Genomic DNA, 25,430 nt, shown 5'->3' with positions numbered 1-25,430 from the left:
TAAAGGTATTTCCCCACTGATCTGTTCCCATAAGATCCATTTGGAGGAAGGAGCTCAACCCCGTAGAGACCCCCAAAGAAGACTTAATCCTACAATGAAAGAAGTTGTTAAGAAAGAAGTCTTAAAATTGTTAGATGCGAGTATAATCTATCCAATATCTGATAGTCAATGGGTGAGTCCAACATAGGTAGTTCCTAAGAAATCAGGGGTGAGTGTGGTGCAAAACGAGGATGGAGTATCTATTCCAACTAGGGTAGTAACTGGGTGGCGAATGTGAATTGACTATAGAAAATTAAATTCTGCCACCCAGAAAGACCACTTTCCATTGCCTTTTATTGACCAAATCTTAGAACGAGCAACTAGCCATCCCTTCTTTTGCTTTCTTGGTGGATATTCATGATATTATCAAATAAACATAGCTATAGAAGATCTGGATAAGACCACTTTTACATGTCCTTTTGGTACTTTTGCTTTTTGTAGGATGCCATTTGGTTTATGTAATGCGCCTGCTACTTTTCAGCATTGTATGATGAGCATATCTTTTTATATGGTTGAAAAATGCATGGAATTTTTTATGGATGATTTGACTATTTTTGGTAATTCCTTTTACTCAGGTCTGCTTAACTTGAAAGTTGTTTTGACTAGGCGTGAAGAAAAATGACTTGTGCTGAACTGGGAAAAATATCATTTCATGGTGCCTTCAAGGACCGTCTTAGGGCACATTGTGTCTGAAAAAGGAATAGAGGTTGACAAGACCAAAATTGAATTAATCTCTCAACTACCTTCTCCTAAGACGATAAGAGATGTCCGATCATTTTTGGGACATGCTGGCTTCTACAAAAGGTTTATACAAAATTTCTCCACTATTTCATGACCATTGTGTAACCTCTTGTTGAAAGATGTGGAGTTCAACTAGACTTTAGAGTGCGAAGAAGCATTTCGAATGCTCGTTGGCAAACTCACCACTGCTCCTATTATACAATCACCAGATTGGACCTTGCCATTTCAAATTATGTGTGACGCTAGCAGTTATGCTATCGAAGTTGTCCTTGGGAATGAAGGGAGGGGAAGCTCTTTGTTGTTTATTATGCTAGTCGAACCTTAAATAATGCTCAAATAAATTATTCTACTACTGAAAAGGAACTACTAGCAGTTGTTTTTGCTTTAGAAAAATTTCGTTCTTATTTGATTGGTTCACCTATTATAGTGTTTCCTGACCATGTAGCCCTTAAGTACCTTCTGTCTAAGAAGGATGCTAAGGCTCGTTTGATTAGTTGGATTTTACTTTTGTAGGAATTTGATCTAACAATCAAGGACAAAAAAAGGTGTGGAAAATGTCGTGGTTGATTATTTATCTCACCTAGAGTTCAATGACTCTGCTGAAGGACCACCCATTCAAGATGACTTCCCTGATGAAAACCTATTTGTCATTAGCCAAATGCCATGGTTTACTCACATTATAAACTACTTGATTTCTTGTGAAATTCCATCCAAATGGAGTGCACAAGGTAAACGTAAGTTCTTCATCGAGGTAAGACATTTTTATTGGGATGATCCTTATTTGTTTAACTATTGCCTTGACCAAGTCATGAGAAGATGCATTCTAGAAACTGAGGTAATGAGTGTCTTGAACTTTTGTTATTCAGAGGCTTGTGGTGGTCATTTCTTTATGAAAAAGACCACTACAAAAATTTTACAGTGTGGTCTTTATTGGCTCACTTTGTTCAAAGATACTAATGCTTTTTTTTTTTTTTCGTTCTTGTGAAAAATGCTAGAAGTTGAGAGCACTAACCCGACGTCACATGATGTCCCTTAACCCTATTCTTGTCATTGAAATATTCGATTGTTGGGGTATTGATTTTATGGGTCCTTTTCCTTCTTCTCTTGTCTATCTTTATATTGTTCTTGCTGTTGACTATGTGTCCAAATGGATTGAGGCGGTGCCTTTTCATACTAATGATAACACTGCTGTGATCAAATTTTTGAAAAAGAATGTATTGTCTAGGTATGGTATGCCACTTGTCATCATCAGTGACCAAGGGGCACATTTTTGTAATCATTCTTTCGAAGATTTGATGCACAAGTATGGAGTTGTTCACAAGGTCTCCACCGCATATCATTGACAAACCAATGGACAAGCTAAGCTAGCAAATCATGAAGTCAAGCAGATTTTGGAAAAATAATTGTTCAACCAAACCGGAAAGATTGATCTTTATGCCTATCTGATGCATTATGGGCTTATCGCACTACTTACAGGACTATTCTTAGAATGTATCCATATCGAATTGTCTATGGGAAAGCATGGCGTCTACCTATTGAATTGGAGTATAAAGCTTATTAAGCTATTAAAGCCCTTAACTTTGATATTAGTGTTGCATGTCTTCAAAAGAAGTTACAATTGTCAAAAATAGAAGAGTTGAGGAACAATGCCTATGACAACCCCAGGATACACAAAGCTAAACTTAAAGTGGCTCATGATAAGAAGATCCTAAGGAAATATTTTGAGCCAGGGCAACAAGTGCATCTATATGATTCCCATTTGCATCTCCATCGTAGAAAATCGAGATCCCGCTGAACCGGTCCCTTTTTGGTGAAACAAGTATTTCCCAATGCTGCTGTTGAAATTGAAGATCCAAAAGATGGAAGAATTTTCAAAGTTAATGGACAACAATTGAATCATTTTGTGGAGTGTGTAGACCAACCTGAGGAGATCACTTTGGTGGCTCCTGTCTGCCTTAATTAATCAGGTTTCTTCTTTCTATACTAAAGTTTTTATTTTTTTTTTCTTTTTTTTCTTTTTTGTGTTTTTTTATTTTAGTTCCTCTAGTATCTCCTTGCATGCCTAGTTCTTATGCAACACCATTGTTATATTTGGTGATAGTGAGGACACTGTCAAATTTAGGTCTGGGGTGGTGGCATATTCATGCACATTTGCACTTATGATTTTGGTAATTCTTGTGTAAACAAGTGTACATTGCATGTTTGAATGGATTGACTTGGAATCTTAGCAGTACTATCCATGTGTTTTGATCAAAATATTCGGCTTTTGTCATATTTTCTATCTTGATTATTAGAGAATTACTTCTAAAAATTTTGTCTGCACATTGTTAGGTCATATGGTAAGATGGATGTTCAATGTATATAACTAAGAAAATTACTATGGTTAAATTTATTTTCCTTTTAAACTCACACATCGTTGGTGAGTTAGTGGAGAGGATGAGAAAACAACTTATGAAGTTTCATTGATTTGTTGGATTAGTTAATTGCTGCTACGAATGTTAATGCATGATACTTATCAGATGAGGAATGTTAATTGTCAAAATGAGGATTTGTTTTATTGATGAGCCTAGATAACATGAATAATCTCTATCCTTGAGAATATCATGGTAAGAATTGTTATTTTATTTTTGTTGTATTTGTTCTTCTAGTGATTAAAAAAAAAAAGAGGAAAAATATTGAAAGAAAAAAAATGTTTATTGAGATCAATAAAGTCTTCCATATTTTATAGACGACGATCTTAGTTTTCTCTTTCTTTGTAAATAATTTTCTCACTAGGCTCTCTTACTTGTATTATTCTTATAATGACCTATTGAAATCCTGAAACTAGTAGTAAGATGGGCGAGTTCCATAGTAGTTAGTTTTCCTATCTTCTTATCGATGTTAGTTTATTCTTATGTCCTTAAATGTAACCTTTTTTATAGTGTTTGTCTGTTTTCCAACTCCATGAGTGAACATCCAATCTTGCAAATTAATATTTGTACCTGTGAGGATATGGAGTTGAGACTTTTCCGTGGTTAATTTTTCAAAGTTATATGTATTATGGTATGTGGTAAGAGGATTTTGGGCCTAGTACAAACACACAATTTTAGAAGTTGTGATTGAAATAATCTTATTAGCACTTGTGATCTTTCCAATATTTTGATTCAAAATACTTCTATAGTTTTGCTTATTTTATTTCGATCTTATCATTGTGTTGTGTATCATGTTTACGCTTAAATTGCTAAGAACTAGCAATAAGCTAGTTGGGGGTTGTGATAATAGTCTAAAAATTCAGTATTTTCATACACTTCATAAGAATTTATTACACTTCCATTATATTAATATTCATACTTTTTGTCAAATTACAAACTCATGTCACAACTTTAATTTGTATCAATTTTAATTGTAAAAATAATACTATGAATGCATGTTTAGGTTGTATTGAGTATTATTCATAAAGCATAGTATTTATGTAGTGTATTTGTTGTGTGCAAGTGGAAAAAAAAAAAACATGTGAAAGAAAAGTCAACAATTTCAGCTTGCTTACGTACTGCGCAGCAGTCAACATTTTGAACATATATGAAGTTGTAGATCTCAACTTGAGCTGATATTTTATATATAGAAGGCCAAGACATATATCCACAACTTTTATATTTTTAATAATTTCAACTTGCGTGTGCATGTAGGTGAAATATAGCAATCAATTTGGGTGAAGACAAGTCAACAATGTTGGCTGCGCGCAGCATGCTATTTTGGACATATTTGGAGCTTCAAATCTTGAATGAAGATGAAATTTGGTATCAGAATGCCCAAGAAATAGGATTACAACTTTTATGTTTTGACCAACTCACAATTCCATGTGTAAAGGGGTACAAATGGAGCAATATCGTGGAAGTTGATAAAATTCTAACTTGTGTTCAAACTTGTGTTCACACTTGCATAAGGTGCTTGTGATGCCTATAAAAGGAAACCTTGGGAAAGCTCTAGGGACACGAAATTCTTACCATTCTTCTCCCAAAATTGTTGTAGAACTTCTCTCCCAAGTTTGTGAGATGAGTTGTAAGTTAGGTTAGAGTTTTTAACAAGGCTAGAGATGAACCTCTATGTGTAGTATTTCTACTTCTCTACTTTGATTCATATTGGAGTTTAATAAATGTAATATTCTTGATTATGTATGAAGCTCTTTATCATTTTCAGTTTCAATTAAACCAAAGATTATGGTTATCAAGTTCGTATAAATTTAGTCATGCTTTCTTTATTCAATTTCTTTTTAATCATAGTTTTATTTTATAGGTTGATCTTTTACTGCAATATTATCAATAGATATATTGTCGATTTCGGATAACTTATAAGATAACATGTTCTTGTTCTCAAGGAAAAAGAGTTTTATGCATATCAAATACATTTGCATATCATTTTTTCTTCAAAGAAATACTTTATGATCGAAGGTTTGGGATGTGAAACTTTCAGTTGAGTTATAAAATTGAATCAAAGTAGAGAAGTAGAAATACTACACATAGAGGTTCATCTCTAGCCTCGCTAAGAACTCTAACCTAACTTACAATTCATCTCACAAACTTGAGCGAAAAGTTCTACAACAATTTTGGGAGAAGAATGGTCAGAATTTCGTGTCCCTAGAGCTCTCCCAAGGTTTTCTTTTATAGGCATCACAAGCTCCTTATGCAAGTGTGAACACAAGTTTGAACACAAGTTGAATTTTATCAACTTCCACACGATTGTTCCATTTTTACCCCTTTACGCATGGAATTGTGAGCTGATCAAAAAATGAAAGTTGTAACCCTACTTCTTGGGTATTCAAATACTACATTTCATCTTCATTCAAGATTTGAAGCTCTAGATATGTCAAAAATAGCAAGTTGAGCGCAGCCAGCATTGTTGACTTGTCTTCACCCAAATTGATTGCTATATTTCACCAACATTCACACTGAATTTGAAATTATTCAAAGCATAAAAGTTTTAGATATATTTCTTGTCCTTCTATATATAAAATATCAGCTCGATTTGAGGTCTACAACTTCATATATGTTCAAAATATTGACATCTGTGTAGTAGGTAAGCAAGCTGAAATTGTTGACTTTTCTTTCACACATTTTTTTACACTTGTACACAAAAAATAAACTACATAAGTACTATACTTTATGAATAACACTCAAGACAACCTAAACGTGTATGCATAGTCATATTTTTACAATTAAAATTGATACAAATTAAAGTTATGACTTGAGTTTCTAATTTGACCAAAAGTATGAGTATTAATATAATGGAAGTATAATAAAGTCTTATGAAGTGTATGAAAATACTGAATTTTTAGACTATTATCAAGGTAACTTTACATATAGGGAGGGATTACAGTTGTGAACCGTACTGAGTGAGGGGATATTTCTCGGAGAGGTGGTTCCACCTACAAGAAGTGGTGTAATGAGTGGCTTCGCCCTATTGACGGAGTGTGTGTAAGGTGGCTCTACCTTGGTTAAGGAGTGGATAGTTAAAATTATCAAGTGGTTGCTTGAGGTGAGGACATAGGCAAGGATAGTTGAACCTTGTAAAAATCTCATTGTCATTCTCTCTAACCTTACACTTTTTATATTTTCGCACGTGTATGATCATTTATATTTTGTTGTGCTTATTTTACATACACGCTTTAATTTTTATTGTGGCATTATTTATGAATCGGTTATATAATTAGAAAAAGTTTTTTAAATATTCAATTCACCCCCCTATTGGGATTACACTAATCCTCACATTTACGCATACGGTCGAAGGTGTCAAATTGGACGACTTTCCACATGATGTATGTGGATCTATGGCAAGATTGAAGTGAGCATATCATCCCAGTGGAGCTGGAGGGCGGCTATTTGCGTTTGGATGACCTATACTTCAGGTGGTATAGGTCCATCACATGACGATTCATAGATAGGACCGCAACTGTATATATGAGCCACATAAATGGAAATTAATAGACCCATTGTACTTCTGTTATGTGGATTTTATGACGTGAATGTACTAATTAAATTTTGTTCAATACTGCAAATTGACATACTGGAGGAGATAGATCTGATCTCTCAAAATCCTATATTATAGGGATTGGTGAGGCTTGGATTGACGATTATACATGAGGACGTATGACGGGCACATGTACCTCAACCTCACCCCCTTACATGAGGAGATCGAGCTGCTTCAGTACATAGAGGACAAGCTCCGCATGAGGATAGTGGTTCACGAAGCAGCTTTAGTGAATTATTTGTAGAGCCACCTATTGTATAGAGTGAGTACATGTTTGGCTCGTCGGCACCATATGCATGTTCGACGGGAGTTGATACTGCCGAGTCGTCCAATAGCAAATTGTATGCTGGAGATGTTCCTTCATCCTCCCAACCTTTAGGTTTGAGTACCCCATACGACTCTCCTAGCACCCCATCAACGTCATTCCTGTTGGACGATAGTTTAGATGCTGAGGACATGGATGCACCAGTCATGCAACCTGATTCCTGTCCAACATAAATATATGAGTCATCTCCCTAGCCGCTTCATATGGATGATGATGCAGTACCTCAGGGTAGAGATGGTAGACCTAAAAGATGTTGATGTAGCAGGATACAAGATGGAGATGACCAGCAAGGAGAGGGCGGACGCAGACAACAACCACCTCAATAGTGGAGACCATATGTGTGTGGTACTTAAGTAGTCATTGTTGTATATGTACATTACGACCTATATTGTGTTGTGCAATATTAGTCAAATTCTTATGTTTTCGGGCGTATGGCCTCATTCCATTATTTATGTATAATTTGGAATGTTTATTTGTTGTTCCCTAATATGTATATGTAATTGGAAAATACTGCTTGCATAGTCTCAATGTATAAAGTTGTGTATGAAAGTTATGAAAATATTATTATCGATTGTCGATGAAAATTGTTTTCTTTGAACAGGTGCAAGTATAGATGAGTATACTCGATTTTAAGAGCAGACTCTACTGAATTTTTTACAGTAATTTGATGTAGTATGAATGTAGATAGTTTTGTATGAAAGTTGTGAAAGTAGTGTTATCGATTGCTGATGGAAAATTGTTTCCTTTGAACATGTGCAAGGATGGATGGGTATACTCAATTTTAAGAGGAGACTGTTGAAATTTTTACAGTAATTCGATGTAGTGTGAATGTATATAGTTCTCTATGAAAGTTGTGAAATACTTTAATCAATTGCTGATGACAGTTATATATAATATTTTCTTTTGTTTCTTTCTAAGCCTTCGTGAAGTTATGTGATATTTCTATACTAAATTTGATGTCGTGAACGTGTTGGATTTCATGAAAATAAAATGTTCCTTCAAAGCAGGCACATGATGCTTGGGTTTAATTTTCATGATGATGTATGTGTGAAATACGATGCAAATGAAATGATATATGGAAACACTAATCTTAAATTATAATAGATGCAAGTGACAGTTATGCAAATGCAAATGTCATACTTGATGTAAATGATTTACTTAATGCATATGCAGTTAAGCTTAACTGTTATTCTTGGTGAACTTTTCCCTATTATTATTTTCTTCCATATTTTGGTAGTTTGAATTGAAAAAATTTATTTATGCTAAGTTTGTTCACTAGATTATACCCTACATTAGTTCATGACAATATTTATTGAACGTTATCCACTATAAACTAAAATTGCACCTTGGGTACATAAAACTATAATGGAATTAACAATTCATGACTCATTTTTCAAGTTTTAGAGCACACTCATTGAAGTTGTTTAAATACCCCCAATATTTTAAAATGTTGAAAATTGTTCAAATATCTAAATAATGTCGAATACAAAAAAAAACAAATTTCAGTTATTGAATGTTGCATGGGGCATGCGAAAATCGCTAGACCATCTATCCTTTTTTACATTTAAGGCAATGTCTTTTATGTAAAAAACACTGGATGGTCTAACGTTTTCTAGGACGCATCAAATGAAAAAAAAAGAAAAGTTCCTTCAAACTTTTCTCAAATACTTTTAAATAAGTTAAAATTAAAAATGGGAAAAACTCCTTGGCTTTGTGTTGCAGCCGTCCCCCCTGCCCATTTTTTGCTTTCCTTCATTTGGGGTCCACAAAGACCTTCCTTGGGCATTTTTGCTAGTGGGCATTCCCTGGCGGCTGTCCAGATCCACCATGACCCTGGTTCCGATGAACCTTCTCTAGGGTGCCATCAGTTTGTCTGGTATATCTACTTTAAGAAACATACCTCGAACTCTCTCCATTCTCGCTTTGTTCTCCCTGCTAATGAAATGTAAGAAGAAGGTGACCAATCATTTTAGTCCATAAGGGGCCCTGATGAAAATATAACTCTCCAAATCTATTCTTCTGGCTCCATTCAGATAGAACCAAGAGATGACCCAGTACCGACAATAGGGTTTCCCTCATTATTTTCTTCTGGTCGTTTTCTTTTTCAAAGCTGAAGCTGTGTGCATTATTTTCTATCTCTTCTATGTTGACTTGTTATAGTCCATGCTTTCCGGATTTTATTTATTTATTTCCTTTTCTGCTTGTCTGTCTAGTGGTTTCTTGACGATGATCTTCCTAGCTAAGTAAAAGTTCTCTATTTTTTGGATTGCGTCTTCATCTTCTTCTAGCTTTAATATACTTCGTTGCATCATTTTCTTATCAGGTGAGAATTGTGGGGAACTCGAGGCTGTGAATCAAACACAATTGAGACAAGCTCATAGCTCCACCCAGAGAACAATTTCTAACAATCCTTATTTTAATTTGTAATAGTATTCTTAGCAAGTCTTCATATTCGTTATTGATTAGTTTAAATTATTGTAAACCTTGTTATTGATTGTGGGACTCTGGTAGTGAAATGGCCAACTCAAAGTACACAGTTGTATTTATCATATAAGAATTACATGAATATGCTTGGTATCAAGCCTTTTGTTTTATTCCTCAGTTGGATATAATCGCAACGTTATTCCAATTTTCAACAACCATTATAGTTACCATTATAACATTATTGCTAATTTGCTGGTATGATTGCCAATATGTATGGTCGACCATAAACAAATGTAATTTAAATGCTTCGTTTGCTTGTTTTCCTATTTTCATGGGCCATTGGAAATTGAAATGGATTTATGTGGTGAAATAATATTCGACAAAGTTTCCACCTACTTCACACTCTTAACTTCTTTCAAGAATGACCTTAAAAATTTAAATTTTCTTCAAATTTACTGCACGCTCATGGAATTAATATCTTGCTCTTTAGGTAGTTCTAAAGAGGGATGTTTACATTTCATTGATATTTTTGAAATAAATTATTAGACGACATATTGGTTTCATTTCACTTGACCTATCATCATTTATTCCCTTTTGCTTCTCCTTTTATTATAATTTGGGTTGTCATAAAAGTTATGCATGCTGCAAGCTCCGATGAATGTTTGAAGGTAATTCAGAGTACAAAACTCAGAGGAAAATGGTCATAAAAAATGGGGCAAGAAGCTGACCTCCCTGGGCAAGATGGTGACCTCCTTGAGGTAGCAAATATTGCTTGAGATTTCTGAAATTTTGAGGACCTCCTCTGAGATTTCAAAAATTCCAAAGACCTAAGGTTTAACAAAAAGATACAAATCTCTTCATATATTTGCAAAAGGACAAGTCTTTTAAGGGGAGGTTTATCCCTTTTTGACAAATCTTAATGGAGGTTTATGACATTTTTTAAACCTTAGGAGAGGTTCATAGAATTTTTTAGACCTTAGGGTAGGTTCCTTTCCTTTTGCCAAACCTCAAAGAAGGTCTATGTCTTTTGCCATAAAAAATATCATACTTCTCTCTGCTGAAATTCAAAAAGTATGTTGGCTTGTAAAAGTATTTTATATTTAATCTTAATTACTCCTTGCTTCAAAATTAATTTTTACTATGCCCATGAAGTTTAAAAGAAATGAGTTCCATATGGCCCCTGGTATATTAAGTGAACAAAGACGTCTAATTGAAAAATATCGTGCATCAAGAATCAAACAAACATATCACTAAAAAATATCATCCAAGAGAAATTACACCAATAGAACAACAAAACATTTGTAGATTGTCACATGTGCACATGCTTAAAAATGTCATTGATGTATTAGACATCTGCACTCCTTGTTGGTAGAATGGCACCCTTAATGAGTTTGAGAGATTCTTCCAGATCATTACAGAGTTGATGGGGATCAGGGATTATGCTTTCATCAACTGATAGGACGAATGTCATCTTGTTGACATAACTTTGCACATGAATCATTAATGCCTGCAAATGGATTGTGTCATCAGCTCCTTGCCAGTTAATATCTACATTTCTAATTCATAAAATTGAAATGGATTGATGCTAGCCAACCCCCCATCCCATACACACATAAAAAGGCAATATATATATATATACAATTCTAGGAAATTTCATACTTACATTAGGTTGCCCATAACAACTGGGGGCTATAAAGCTAATTGGATGCCCACGAAAAGCAATTTCTTCTTGGGGTCCAATCATATTCGAGAAGCCTATTGTTGTGTGAGAAGGAACTCTGTATGTTAGAACACTTCCAGCCTGTTAATCATGGAAATTTAATAATCAAGAAGTAACTAGTAACTATCGGATTGAGAAATTCAGAAAATACCACTGTTTTCCATTCCAAATGTTCACGCGAATTTGCGTTGTGGTCCATTTGGGGAAATTCAAAATATGAACACTCAAAGTTTAGATGTAACTTCATTTTTTTCTTGGTCATTTTTAGCCATTACTTAGTTTAATTTTTTTTTTTTTTACAAATTATTGTGTTTTTACCTAATGTTAAATTATCTAAAGGACTCATATTCATGCTCTCATTTCTTTAACTATTTTGTAATATAATACTTTGAGTTATAGAGCCAATACAATCCTAGTTGATGTTACCATGCCTATGACCTTCAGAATTTGAGGTTATATGAGCATTTAATCAAGAGTTTTCAACAATTTCTAGTTTTGCATGCATACAATTCCATCATAAAATTCAATGATTTCAAAGAAGAGTGGTTCGTACCTTAACACCAAGAAACTTAATAATTAAGTCAGCAAAGGGAAATGTGCACATAGCTTCAAGAGAATGTTTCTTTCGGTCCACTGTGGCCTTAGCTTCAAGAACATAATCTAATGGATCATCACGTAATGCTATAGTGAAGGGGAGGAGAACATAACCAATTGCATTGCCCCATTTGACTTTAGAACCCCTTTCCATCATGTCAGCTAAAGCCTGCTTGTTACATTCACAATATGAGAATTGCATTTTTCCCTCATGTGAACCATGAGTTCATTAGTAGTCCGAGGTAGATTATGACATGAGCAACTAATCTATCATATTCTATTAATTAAATAAAAATACATCACAATGGTTGCTAATAACTATTAATTTGTCTCATAACTAAACTCAACAAAGGCCTTGTCCCTTTGTTACATGAATCTTTTTTGTCGTATGTCGACACCGAATTCTAGTCCAGGGATGCGCCGATGGGTGGAAAAATTATGTTATGCATGGAGATCCCCAAATTAAACAAGATAGTTAAATGGGGTGGAATAGACTCGAGGAAACACAAAGATAGAAAATGCAGAGTAACCACCTTTATTATTTTTTTTTTAATAGGGAAAACAAAGGAAAAAACCCTAAAAACGTTTATGCTCCCAAAAAAAAAAAAAAGGTTCAGGAGTACATTTGTGTGGAGGAAAAGTGGTGGATCAACCATTCTAAAGGAGGGGGGGGGGGGGTGTTGGCCATTCAACACCCTAGAACACCTTATCGCTATATGAGTGTGTGTCCTAATTAAGAAATAAAATGAAATAGAAAGAAAGAAAGAAAGAAGGTCCCCTTTTTGGATCATCTAGTAAACAATCACTGCCCAAGAGTTAGAACAATAGGACTAAAAGCCCTAACATACTCTCATTTAAAAAGGTGGAATTGGCCTCAAAATACCCTAAATTTTGCAAAAATAAAAATAAAAATAAGAAGATGATGAAAAAGTTTTGATTGATTGCATTGGATTTGAATATGACTCATTCCTTTGGAATTATGACGAAGACAAAATTTAACATGAAATTTGTAATTTCAATCATTGATTAGATGATGTGAATGAGGTTGCTGATTTGAATTTTGAATAAGTGATTGAAATTATTGAAATTAATGTTGATAGAATAGAGAATTTCTTGATTAATCCCAAGATTTAATAAATAATTGAAATAAATTGGTTATTAATGGAGGGTTGAAAATCTCGAATTGACTATTGAGGTTTAGTATCAAGATAGGGTTGACTCTTAATGGAGGAATTTGAAAATCTTGATTAATTGTAATGGTTTTAATGCAAAAATGGAGTCAACCCTTGATCGGAGATTTGAAAGAATCTCTCATTGAAAATCAAGGTTTTAATGCCAAAATATAGTCAATCCTTGATGGAGGATTTGAAAATCCCTGATAGGAGATGAGAGTTTTAACACAAAAACTGAGTCAATCCTTGATTGAAGATTTGCAAAATCCCTAATTGGATATCAGGATTTTATTGTTGGGATCTAGTCAACTCTTTAATTGCAAGCATGGAAATCTTGGATGTCTAAATTGTCCCTATTTGATTGAGTATATATCCTTAATTAAGGCAATCATCATTTATGAAAAAGAATTTAAAATTTTGAAAAAAGGAATATTTTCATTTTAACAACAACAGGAAGGTCTGTGGAAAAACTGCTAAATTTGTCACTAACCATTAATGACAAGGATTTGAAATTTTGAAAAAATGAAAGTTTAAAATTTGATAAAAAGGGAAGGGTTTTTAAAAAGCTTCTAAATTTATCACCAGCTATTAGAAGGAAGGATTTATTATTTGAAGAAGAAGGAAAGTTCTAATTTAATAAAAGGGAAGTTTGGAAAGTTGTTAAATTGAGAAGGGCTTCAAAAACGACATTTTTCTTTGGGAAAAGAAGCTTCCAAACGCATTCATAGCTTCAATCCTATGGTACATATGTCCACTCCATTCACTCATACAGGTTTAATAGAGAGCACATGCCCCATGCCTAGAGTTAAGAAAAGGGAAAGTACCATACAATGAGACTCCCCTGACCATCCCATCATTAGCTAGGTTAAAGTTTTGGAACAAAGCTTAGAAAACCAACAAAACATGCTAACACAAAGAGGTAGGACATCATGTACTCTTAGAGTAATCTCTGATAATGAGCAAGCGCAAACAATCTAAAGTTCATTAGATATTAATTATGATGCGAGAAAAAATAACTGAAACAAAATTTTGATGTCCACAATAAGCTCTTCATTAATAAAACTAATTACATGCATGCCATGAGAACCTTTTAAAGGTATGTTTCACCAAATCATTACATTTAGGTAAATCCTCATGTTAGTCTTAAACGCTACGACCACTCTTCACCATTCATTCATTCAAGGAGTCAATGAAGGATAATAGCATACAAAGTATATTAGAACAACTACAACATGGAACAAATATGATCAAGCTATCAATGTTATGCATTCATTCAAACCAATGAAGGCACCTTTTGTTTCATCCGAAACATGCTTCCATGAATATCTACTAGAATCGCCATTGATATCACAATGATGTACAAAAAAGCATATACATGGTATGGAGGTTAGACATATGTAAGTATCTAGGAGCATGCAAGAAATAAGTAAACAATTTCAGCCCAATCATACCTCAAGCCTCAGCCATTACGGCGGCTGCACCTTGCTATCCTCACATATGTATCAGCACAATGGGAAAATAAAACAAACATAGCCAACAAGAATTCATGAACTTAGCAAGAGAACTACCCCACTAATGACCCTAAAGAAACTTACAAACATACTTCACTGTTGTCTAACCAAAGCTAGTTGTTACTTCAAGGACCCAAACAACCCAAGTAAAACCCTAAAAGAGATCATACAAACAACCCCTCACTATTGTTTACCCAAACCTAACTACAATACCTAAGTAAAAAAAAATAAAAAAAGCACCCAAATTACCTTAATAGAAACCCTAACAAGAGCATACAACTAGCTTTTAGCTGCCATCTACCTAGACCTAGCTACATCCTCAAAAAGAGAACACCCTAACAACCCAAGTAAAACCTAAAAAAAAAAAACAATAACACAAGCAGCTCCCTTGTTGTTATCTGCCCCAACCCAACTATAAACCCTAAACAGAAACACCTAAAAAAACTTAGTGACATCATACTAGTAGCCTTTGCTGCTGCTCACGGCTCACCTTTGGCTACTCCTCTTGTCTTCCTTTGTAACTATCCTTAATGAAAAAAAACAAATCAACAACCTCTGTTGCTGCTTACAGCTCCATAACAAACCCTAAGAAACAACGACCAGTAGCCCTTGGCTACTACTAACGACCCTATGATAAAACCCTAAGGAAACAACTACTATAAGCCTCCTTAGTTGTAGCCCATGACCCTATGATAATCCATTAAGGAAACAACTACTAGTAGCCTCCTTAGTTGTTGCCCACAACTCTATGATAAACCCTAAGAAACACACCCAGAAACCTTAAGAAACAACGACCAGTAGCCCTTAGCTGCTGGCTACAAGCCAAAAACCTAACCTCCTACCTCCTCCTGCCACCTACTACTGCTATTGCTGATGCTTCCACTCTTAGCACCTTCCATCCCTTTAAAGACCTTACTTGCCCCCCCAAAACTTATGAAACCCTAACCCAAGCAGCCCTTACGGCTACTGCCACATTATCTCACACCATACACAGCAAAGATGGTTGCCCTGCATGACAAAAGAGATCCCAGTGATGGCATAACTACTACTACTACTGTTGATGCTGCTGTATATGCTACTATACACATGGTTCCCAAAAAATGTAAACCTAGCAAGAAAATACCCTAGTAGCCAACTTACCTCTCCTTATCATTGTTCTAACATAATCCCACCATACTAACATAGTCAAATAAAAAAAAAACCTTTCCATGACACAAAATAAAGAGAAACAAAAAGCCAAAAAGGGCTTACCTTTAGAGTATTCGGTTGGAGGACTCTTTTACTCTTCTTTTGGACTGCAAGAGGCACTTTCCTTTCTTCCTCCTTTGTTTTTTGCTCTCCTCTACTTCTTCCTATTATCCTTCCATTCTTCTTCTTCTTCTTCTTCTCTCTCTCTCTCTCTCTCTCTCTCTCTCTCTCTTTTAAGACTCTAACCTAAACCCTACCTATTCTCTTTCTCTCCAATTTGGTTCCCCCTTCCTTTGCTCTCCTTCCTCTTATTTATATGCTAGAGAAGGAGTTAGGGTTTTCTTAAAATAATTTAATGGATAAAAGTGTCCTTGGAGGCATGCCTAACCTCCAATTTATGCTCTTGAGCTCCTTAGATTACAAGGAACCTATTTTGAATTTAAATTTGTCCTTAGGTGGCCCAATTGGGACCCTTAGACTATAAGAAGCCTTTTTAAGCTTCAAGGAGGCCCCTTAGGAGCCCAAAGAGATTCTGCGAGCCCCCAATTAATCCAATAAGATGCATGAGTCCCTTTAAGAGGCCTATCCATTGAAAACAATCCTTTTTAAGCTCTCATAGGATCAATGCTCCTAAGTAATACCCCATTGGTCAAACTGGCCATCGATAATTGCCTTTATTTGACTAATGTTTTTGTATGAAGGCATTAAGTAAAGAAAAAGATGTCCCATTTTGACCTAGCAATTCCATCAAGGCAAATCACAAGCAATTGGAGGTGTGTCACTCCTTGGGATTAACCACCTACTTCTAATGAAACAAGTGTATGGTAGCATAGTGTAAGAGTTAGCCTAAAAAACTACAAAGAAATTATGGGATCATCGTGCCCTAAGGCAAAATCCGTGCATGAAATGTGTGACTTAGGAGCCATAACATCCTTAATTGCAAGACTTGTGTGTAAAATCTGAAAATCTAGAAATTAGGAGCCATTAAATATTTAATCACAAAACCTATGTGCAAATGTGTGTGAATTAGGAGCCATTACATGCTTAATTGCAAGACCTAGGTGCAAAAACCTATTAATATTGAAATCTAGAAATCAGTAGCCATTACATGCTTAATAATATTGCAAGACCTGTGTGCAAATGTATGTGAATCAGAAGTCATTACATGCTTAATTGTAAGATCTATGTGAAAAAATCTATAAATATAGAAATTGGAGCCATTACATGCTCAATCGCAAGACTCATGTGCAAATATTTGTGATTTAGGAGTCATTGCATGCCTAATCGCAAGATTTGCGTGCAAAAATCTAAAAATCTAGAAATTGGGAGCCATTAAATACTTAATCGCAAGACTCGTGTGCAAATGTGTGTGGAGTAGGAGCCATTACATGCTTAATTGCAAGACTATGTGCAAATTTATGTGATTCAGAAGCTATTACATGCTTAATTGTAAGACCTGCATGAAAAAAATTGGATATCTAGAAATCATGAGCTATAACATGCCTGATTGCAAGATCCACATGCAAACATGTGTGATTCAAGAGTTATTACATGATTAAACGCAAGACTTGCATGCAAAAGTATAGAAATTTAGAGCCATTACATGTTTAATTATAAGATTTGCCCAAAATTTTGGTAAATTTCGAAATCAGAAGCCATTCCATACTCTGTTGCATGACTAGTGTTCAAATGTGTGTGGATTAGGAGCCATTACATGCTTAATTGCAAGATCTACATGTGAAAATATGGAAATTTGGAAATCGGGTGTCATTACATGCTTAATTGCAAGACTCACGTGCAAAAATTTAGAAATTTGAAAATCAAGAGCCAATACATGCTTAATTACAAGACTCGTGTGCAAATTTGTGTGAGAAGTGGAGAAGGAATAAGAGGAAGAGGATAAAGAACCTCAAACTATGCTATCCTCACAAGTTTGATTACCCCAAACTTGGATTGCCATGTCTTGACTGCCTTAGGGAATTCGATGACTTCAAAGGTCAATGACCAAGAGAGCCAAGCCCACATACCACTTTTGAAAAGGAGTAGTAACAATTCACAGGTATCATAGAAATACGTCAAATGCATATCTTTTTTCCGAATGTTTAAAACAATCAGATCTGGGAAAAATATACTCCTTTTTTCAACAAGCTCCTCTTTGTTCTCATCTATTTACTTCTAAGATTGATAGTTTTCCTTTGTCACAAGAATACTTTTGGAGCCTCACTAACTATGAAAAATTACTTTTTTTTTTTTTATTATAGTAAGAATAATGGTCCCAAAACTTTGCAAATCGAATTGATGAAATTTTGAATGAATTTTTGAAAAACTTCTTCTTCTTCTTCTTCTTTTCTCCCTTTTTCCTTAATTGGAAAAGAAAAACAATTTATCACGTCAAAAGATTAACAATAATTGCATTTTGTCCCCTCTTTGATTATCCGACGAGGGTACAAGATTCAATCAGACTACCAATCCCATCTAAGGATAACTTTTACAAAAGGGAACATATGAAGCTGCCAACCCATCTCAAAAATAGCTATAGTATCAATAATGACCATGTATCCCATCTCAAAAACTATCCTAGTGCTAGGGATCTCCAGGTATCCCATAAAAAACTGCCCTAGTGCCAATGATCTCCAAGTATCCCATCAAAAATGGCCCTAGTGCCAATGATCTCCATGTTGTCTACCCTTCCTCTTCCTTTTCTTTTTTTTTTTTTTTCTTTTTAAGGATATCTCTAGCTCCTCCATACTCCCTTTGATCATTGAAAAAGGCTAAGGAAACCATTGGATGTTGATCCAATCTAGTTGCACTAGAAGGATCGCATGTTAACGTTCTTGTGATTAAAGAAGGTCTTAGACATAAGATAACACTCTTAGGGTGGATTTTCTTTTGGGACAAAGTATGGCTAGGAGTTTCAAAGCACTCTCAAAAGAATGGACTAATAGGCTAAAGCACCTCACTTTCTTGATTCTATTGAGCTGCAACTATTTCAACTAAACCTGTTGTTTAACTCCTAGGTTGCCTATGTACCCCATATAGGGATCAAGTCTTTCTATAGTTTGTGCATTGTTTAATTGGAAAAAAAAAAAAGAAAGAAGGTAAGTTCCATTTGAGAGGGCACTAATCTTGATTGTAAAGGGCTAAGGCTTTGAAGTGAAACAAGAAAGGATATAGTAGGCTCAAAAAGGGGTTTGAATGGTCAAGGATCACTTCGGTTTCCACTCCCTTGGGACATTTATTTTGTTCATCTTCTCTTGCAATCTCTTTTCAAATTTTTAGCTTTTCTTCATTTTTATCTATTATTTGTTCGTCCATTTCATTTTTCTCTTTTTGTAAATTTTCATTTTTTTTTTCTAAAACCAATTTGCCCTAATGTGGAAGGATCTTTTTTTTATAAAATGTTTTGATATTTGGTGATTTTTGGCTAGGATTTACGAAATAAGTTTTAACCTATAAAGGGGATAAGCAACATGAGATTTTTATGATAGGGTAAATGAAACAAAGGCCTCTTAATATCATGATTTTATCCTTTTCTAGTCAATGCATGATGACAAAATTTGAGTCATAGAATCAAGACAAAGGAAAACAATAGCATTTAAAGATCACTGGAATAATATATATATATATATATATATATATATATATTCATATTCAAGTTCAATTGGTTAAAAAAGGGATGCAATCCTTATTTAGGTCCACATAAAGGGAAATGGTTTAATCATACATGAACATCCTTCATTAATCGTCGTTTTACATTGGAAATCCTATTCTAATCACAAAATTTTATTCATTATGCATAGAACTTTTGGATGATACCTAAATTGGTTGATTGCAAAAATGTTTCTTCTTCTATATTTGCCAAGATGACTGCTCCTCCAGTAAATGACTTTTTTTTTTTTTTCTATCTTTTTTTTTTTTTCCTTTTTGTTTTTTGTTTGTTTTTTTGACATACATGCCCTCCTAATTTGGCTAGAACTTGCTCCTAGAATCAGTCTAATTTCAACTTAGTAGCACAAGTTTACATCCCTTCTTATTTTGTGAGCTTCTGCGTCCAAATCTAGTGTGACAAAGCAAACACCTCTTTAGCTTCTTAAGTAGGAAAATTATCTTTTCCTCAATTAATTATTCCTTTTTTTAACAGGGTGTGCTCATTTTAATCTTAGTAACTTCCTTTGTGTCCTCTTGTTCAAATTACCTCAAAAGTTTGACTAACTTCCTCTATGTCCTCTTGTTCAAATTACCTCAAAAGTTTGACTGATGAAAAAATTGATTCCTTACTATTTTAGGTACGAATCAATATGGGGAATTATTGCAACTATTGTTATCCTTTTTCCTAAGTTGCTTATGAATGCTTAAGTTTTTTCATAAAAGAAAAATGACAGAGAATGAATGCAGATTGGAGAAGCAAAAATTTATTTATTTGAAAAGAAGAGGTATGCTTACAACAAGTATCTTCGATAGTCACAGGAGAAGTCGTGGAAGGAAATAAAAATAAAAAAGGAAAAGAAAACCCAAAAAAAGTAAAAGACCATTACTCAAACTCATAAAAGCATTTTCAAATTAGTGAAGGTGCATCCTTATGATGAAGCTCCCTCTGGGTGGGAATTTATCCGTATCAATGCCATGGATCCCAAAATTCTCCTTAGAATGGGTTGATAGCTTATCTGTTTCTATCTAGTTCACTGAAGTTCCTTCATGATTTGGCAGAGGGTTACTCTTGACACTGAGGCTTTATAGATCCTTCCTAGGCTCGAAGCTGAGAAGGTTTACATTAGTGTGATTTTGTGTCTTGTCTCTAAGTGTACATTACCTATTTGTTACATGGCCAATAGCTCTTATATGGAATTCACATGTGTAGTTCGGGTTTAGCCACTTCCCAAGATCTGGAGTATTTATTGGTATTGGAGTTGTCCTCCCCTAAGCACAAAGTTGCTTGAACAACTCAGACATGGGTAGGGACAAAGGTGTAAAATCCCTCTAGGGTCTGGCTGCTGACCTTTCTTGTCCCATGTTTAACTGACTGGACATTCCAGTTTGAACCTGGTAAACTAAAAATGGTAACTAGAAATAAACTTTTGACGATTAAGTGGGCAGGTTTAGGCATGATATAGAAATTCCTTCCCATCACCACTGCTAACCATGCCTATCTTCTCTTCTTTCTAGTATTTCTTTTCATAAGGGACTCTCTTTGAGTTTCTTGAGTGGGGTGCAATGTAATCTACTAGCCTCCCTAACTTTAAACTAGCTTCTAACTTTTCACCATAGTGACTATCTCTACAAAATCTATCAGGATTGGGCTCAGCAACATGTCATAGTAGATGCCTTGGAATGTCCCAACAAAAAAAGCCTACAATATCTTTGTTTTATAGGGGTGGTTGTACCTATGTTGTCTTCGTACTACATCTTCAAGCATTTTCCCATAATGTCTCTGTTCTCTTTTTCTCCATCCCTTGCAGCTATGATCAAATCGAAGCTATGCCAATATTAAATTGGTACTAAAGCATGAAGGTGTCAACCAAATCTTTCCACTTCTGCATTTGGTTCTTATCTAGCATAGCATACTAGCGCAGTGTGAGCCTAGTCAAGCTTTCATGGAGTGCATGGATTAAGAGGCTATGATTTTTTTCATGCACCATCATTTTACGTGTATACATTTGTAGATGTATCTTTGTGTATCCCATTCCATTGTACTTTCTCAATTTGGGGGCCTTGAATTTGGTTGATATGTTAAAATCAGTGAATAATCAAAGCTCCTCAAATTCACCACCCCCATAATCCTATGCTTCGTAAGGAGTTTGTAACTTCTCTTCTAAGTATGCCATGCAATTAGTCACTGAACATTCATCTGTTGTGGAAACCTTTGGTGTTGGTGTTGGCAGCATGAGCAATAGAAGAAAGGAGTCCTCTGACTGGTGTTCTGTCAAGACCAGCGAAGCATGGTCCATAAAAGCCTTTTCCTTTAGTAGGGCCATTACATCCAACAAAGATTTTTTTAGAGCCTTAAATCACTTCTCCACGGAAATCTATGCATTCTACACTTACTTAGGGTCCATGACTCTAGCTCAAGATATGATTATTATAGGAGCTCAGGTGATAAGAAGGGTTTTCTTCCTAGGAGGAATTTTGCTTAAATAATTTTTTTTTTTAAGAAAAAAGACCAATAATAAGTAAGAATCACCAAACAAGAAAATATATGCACAAAGAAACAAATCTAGTTAAAGTCGCCACGTCTCATTGTCCATTACAATTTCGTAGTCCATGCGGAGATATTAACTCATGGAAGTCACACTACTTTATTAGCCATGAATCCACAAAGGATTACATACCACAAAGAAATTTGCCTTAAGTCATCTTCTCCATCTGCCCCCCCCCCCAAGTACTTTGATAGTCTTATAGTGGGACATCACCTTCACAAATCTAGTTCCACTTTGACTCTAAGGCCTCTTCTATGGGATTCGTAAATTCATGAGAGAAAAAGAAATACCTATCACAAACAAACCATAAGGAAAAAGGAAAAAGGAAAAGAAGGTTAGTTGTATACATAATATGGTACAACTCCAGTGTCCCAGCATAGAGGTTGAGTTCTTAGGTTCATCGATGCCAGTTCTACACTAGGGTATAGATATAAGGTGCTAGTGTAAGGCTTGGGCTCTAATTTATAACACTAAAGGCTCCCGTACTTTCTTGCTGACACTTTGAATGGCTAGAAAGAACCCCCATCTTTAAGTCATTAAATACTTTAGGTGAATGAGGTTCAGTATGAGTGATGGATTTCGTTAGACATAAGCAGAGGGCAATGCCTTACGAAGGTATATACTACTACCCCTTCCTAATCTTAATAGGTTCAAACCCAAGTATATATCTCGTGCAGCATTAGTGGACAATATGTGCTAGTGCTATCAAATATAGATAGACTATTGAATCCATTCATCGTGCAACAACATAATAAAGATCAAAAGAATATGCAAGTATTTATAATGCAACATTCATCTAACAAAAATTAATAAAAACAAATAACAAAAACAAGATGGAAATAGTACACATAAGAAGCAATTTGATTCTCCAAGTTTCCCCAATGGAGTTACTAAACTGTTAACACCGAATTCTAATCTAAGGTGCACTGAAGGATGGAAATTAGCTATGCCTAGTGATTCCTGAATAGGATAGTTTAATGGGGAGGAGTAGACTCGAAAAAATATAAAATATTGAAAAATGTGGAGTTGCCACCTTTTTATTTTTTAATTAAGACACACACATAGTTGTAACCGTTCTTTGAACGGGTGTTTTAGGGTGCTAGATGGCTAATCCCCCTTAGAATTATTGGTTTACCACCTTCCCTACACACAAATGTACTTTCAAACCTGTTTTCTCTGTTCCACAGAACTTTTTAGGATTATTCCCTTTGTTTTTCCTAAAAAAATAATAAAGGTGGTTACTCCATAGTTTTCTATCTTTTGTATTTTATTGAATATACTCCTCCCTATTTAACTATCTTTCTTGGGGATTGCCATGCATAACTAATTTTCCATCTGTCGGCGCATCCTAGACCATAATTTAGTGTCGACACCGTAAATTATTTAGATTCATGTTCATCATAACCTAATTAAAGGTATTAATCAAATAAGTCCTTATTTTCTTTGGGTTTGGAAGCAGCTATGTAAAGAATAATTCATGAAAAGAAACACTCACACTAATTCCTACAACAGGTCTTAAGTTTATGAAAAGAGGTGCTCTAAAACGGATGTTCTTTGGGAGATTATTTTGCTTCTCTGTTGTTCCTTTATAATTCTTTTCCTCACCTGCAAGAAAAAAAAATGATATAGGGTTACAAGACCTTCCTTAAATGTTACACCTATATGGTGTTCTATCCAAATCTACTAATTGGCAGGATGTGTGATTCATATGTTAATGAACTTATTATTATTTTTTTTCTCTAGTACTCTTCCTTTATTGTTGTATCTAAACTTTTGAAAACTTTCAACTTTAAGAATATGGTACTCAAAACATGGCAGCATTGGTTTTAACGAGGGGCAACTGAATTCTTCTTTATCTTTATGTAACTGCATGCTTCTTGCATTTGCTTCAATTATTATATTGTAGTGGAATAAAGCCAAGATGAGGCATGACTCAATTTTTTTGATGGTTTATTTTTAATGTTTTTGCTTTATATTAGTGCCAGATCCTTAAAAGTCAATTGCGGTAAACACTAGTTTCGTGCTCCTAAGTAGCCAAAATTTGGCTGCAATTGTTTATGTCCAAGGGAAACTAGGCTTTGGTAGCTCTGGGGCTCTACAAGAAAGTATGTATATATAATTTACCATAATTTTAAAGAAACTGTAGTTGTTATGTAGTCAAATGGAGTGGAAATCATGCCTATGTTTTGCTAAGGAATTTTTTACAGAGTCATTATGGGTTGGTATGCATAAGTTGATAGGTTAGAATTGTTGAAAGGATTTGTTGATTAAGAAACAAATCAGAGAGATTATAGGAAAAAGTCAGAGAAATTACAGGAATAGTCATAACTGAAAAATTGCTTCGATCAAGGGACTAACCATGATTATGATTCCTAAAATCTCATATTAGCATGATTATGGCCATAAAATTTGTATAGCCAAGGATAGGGTTGTTAATCTCTTCGTATATATTTCTACAATACCTCTACAAATTGATGAAATAAAATAATATAGAGAATTTGACATGGTTTCAGAGCCACACGATATCTGGCTCTGGGTTCACGTCGACCCATAGCACATGGCCTCCTTCTGGTCGATCCCTTCTCATATGTGAGACGATGACGAAATTTCAATGAAGCCCAATGACTCTACCACCGATCCTAATATGCTCCTTTCTAAATTATTTACCCCTAAGATGGCCAAAGCTCTGTCCAAAGCTTAGGCCCCGACCATACCTTTTGAACCAATGGTTGTCTCTATTAGCATCAAGTTAGATGGTTCCAACTATGCTTTATGGTCCCAAGTTGTCAAGATATACATCTCCGTCAAAGACAAGTTGGCCTACATCAATGGTGAGTTACCTCCGCCATCTCCAACTAACCCATTCTTCCACAAGTGGTGCTGTGACATTGTCATTGTCAAATGCTAGCTAATCAACTCCATGGATTCAGCATTAATCGAAAATTTCATTTGATTTCCCACAACTAAACTGGTTTGAAATTCTATTGCTACCATTTATTTTGATGGTGGCAATATCTTCTCTTATGTGGACCCAGGTAACCTTGGTCATGCCTTAGTCATGACCGCAATGTGAACAGTGATGCTTGGTTCCTTTGTAGGGCTACAGATCATATGACTTTTGATCCTGCATATTTCTCCCACCACCTATCCCTAACGCACACCAACATTGCGAATGCTAATAGAGTGGTCCCACCTATCACAGGGCCTAGATCTGTGAACTTTTCACTCTCTCTTCATTTATCCAACACTCAATTATTCCCTATTTATCCTAAAAGCTGTCATCTTTTGGCCAAGTTACTACAAATCTAAATAGTGTGGAAGTAATTTATCCCGATTTTTGTCTTCTTCAAGATATTCTCACCAAGGAGATCATTGGTTATGGTACTTAGAGGAGGGGGGGGGGGGATATTACTATATGTAAGATTTCAATTTGGGTAGTGCGCATCTATTGACCACATAGATCGCACTCAGTTTTGATAATGACAAATATTGATATTTGATGATTATCAAGTTCTTGTC

At 35.0% G+C, this 25,430-nt stretch overlaps 1 protein-coding gene across 1 annotated transcript in view; it reads right to left on the bottom strand.

The window, feature by feature from the left end:
• Nucleotides 1-6,926: 6,926 nt before the first annotated feature.
• The window catches only part of LOC131166702 (wax ester synthase/diacylglycerol acyltransferase 11-like), a 60,573-nt gene continuing 42,069 nt past the window's right edge, over nt 6,927-25,430 (bottom strand). The window contains exons 4-8 of the mRNA XM_058125278.1: nt 23,407-23,516; nt 11,806-12,015; nt 11,196-11,333; nt 10,884-11,039; nt 6,927-7,268 (exon numbers count right to left, since the gene is read on the bottom strand). Coding sequence (XP_057981261.1) covers nt 6,927-7,268; nt 10,884-11,039; nt 11,196-11,333; nt 11,806-12,015; nt 23,407-23,516 — 956 coding nt within the window. The remainder of the gene's footprint in view (nt 7,269-10,883; nt 11,040-11,195; nt 11,334-11,805; nt 12,016-23,406; nt 23,517-25,430) is intronic.

This window comes from Malania oleifera, chromosome 10 (assembly GCF_029873635.1).
Source record: "Malania oleifera isolate guangnan ecotype guangnan chromosome 10, ASM2987363v1, whole genome shotgun sequence".
Taxonomy (NCBI): Eukaryota; Viridiplantae; Streptophyta; class Magnoliopsida; order Santalales; family Ximeniaceae; genus Malania; species Malania oleifera.
Note: the sequence above shows the minus strand (reverse complement) of the source record. Positions and strands in the feature narration are given on the sequence as shown.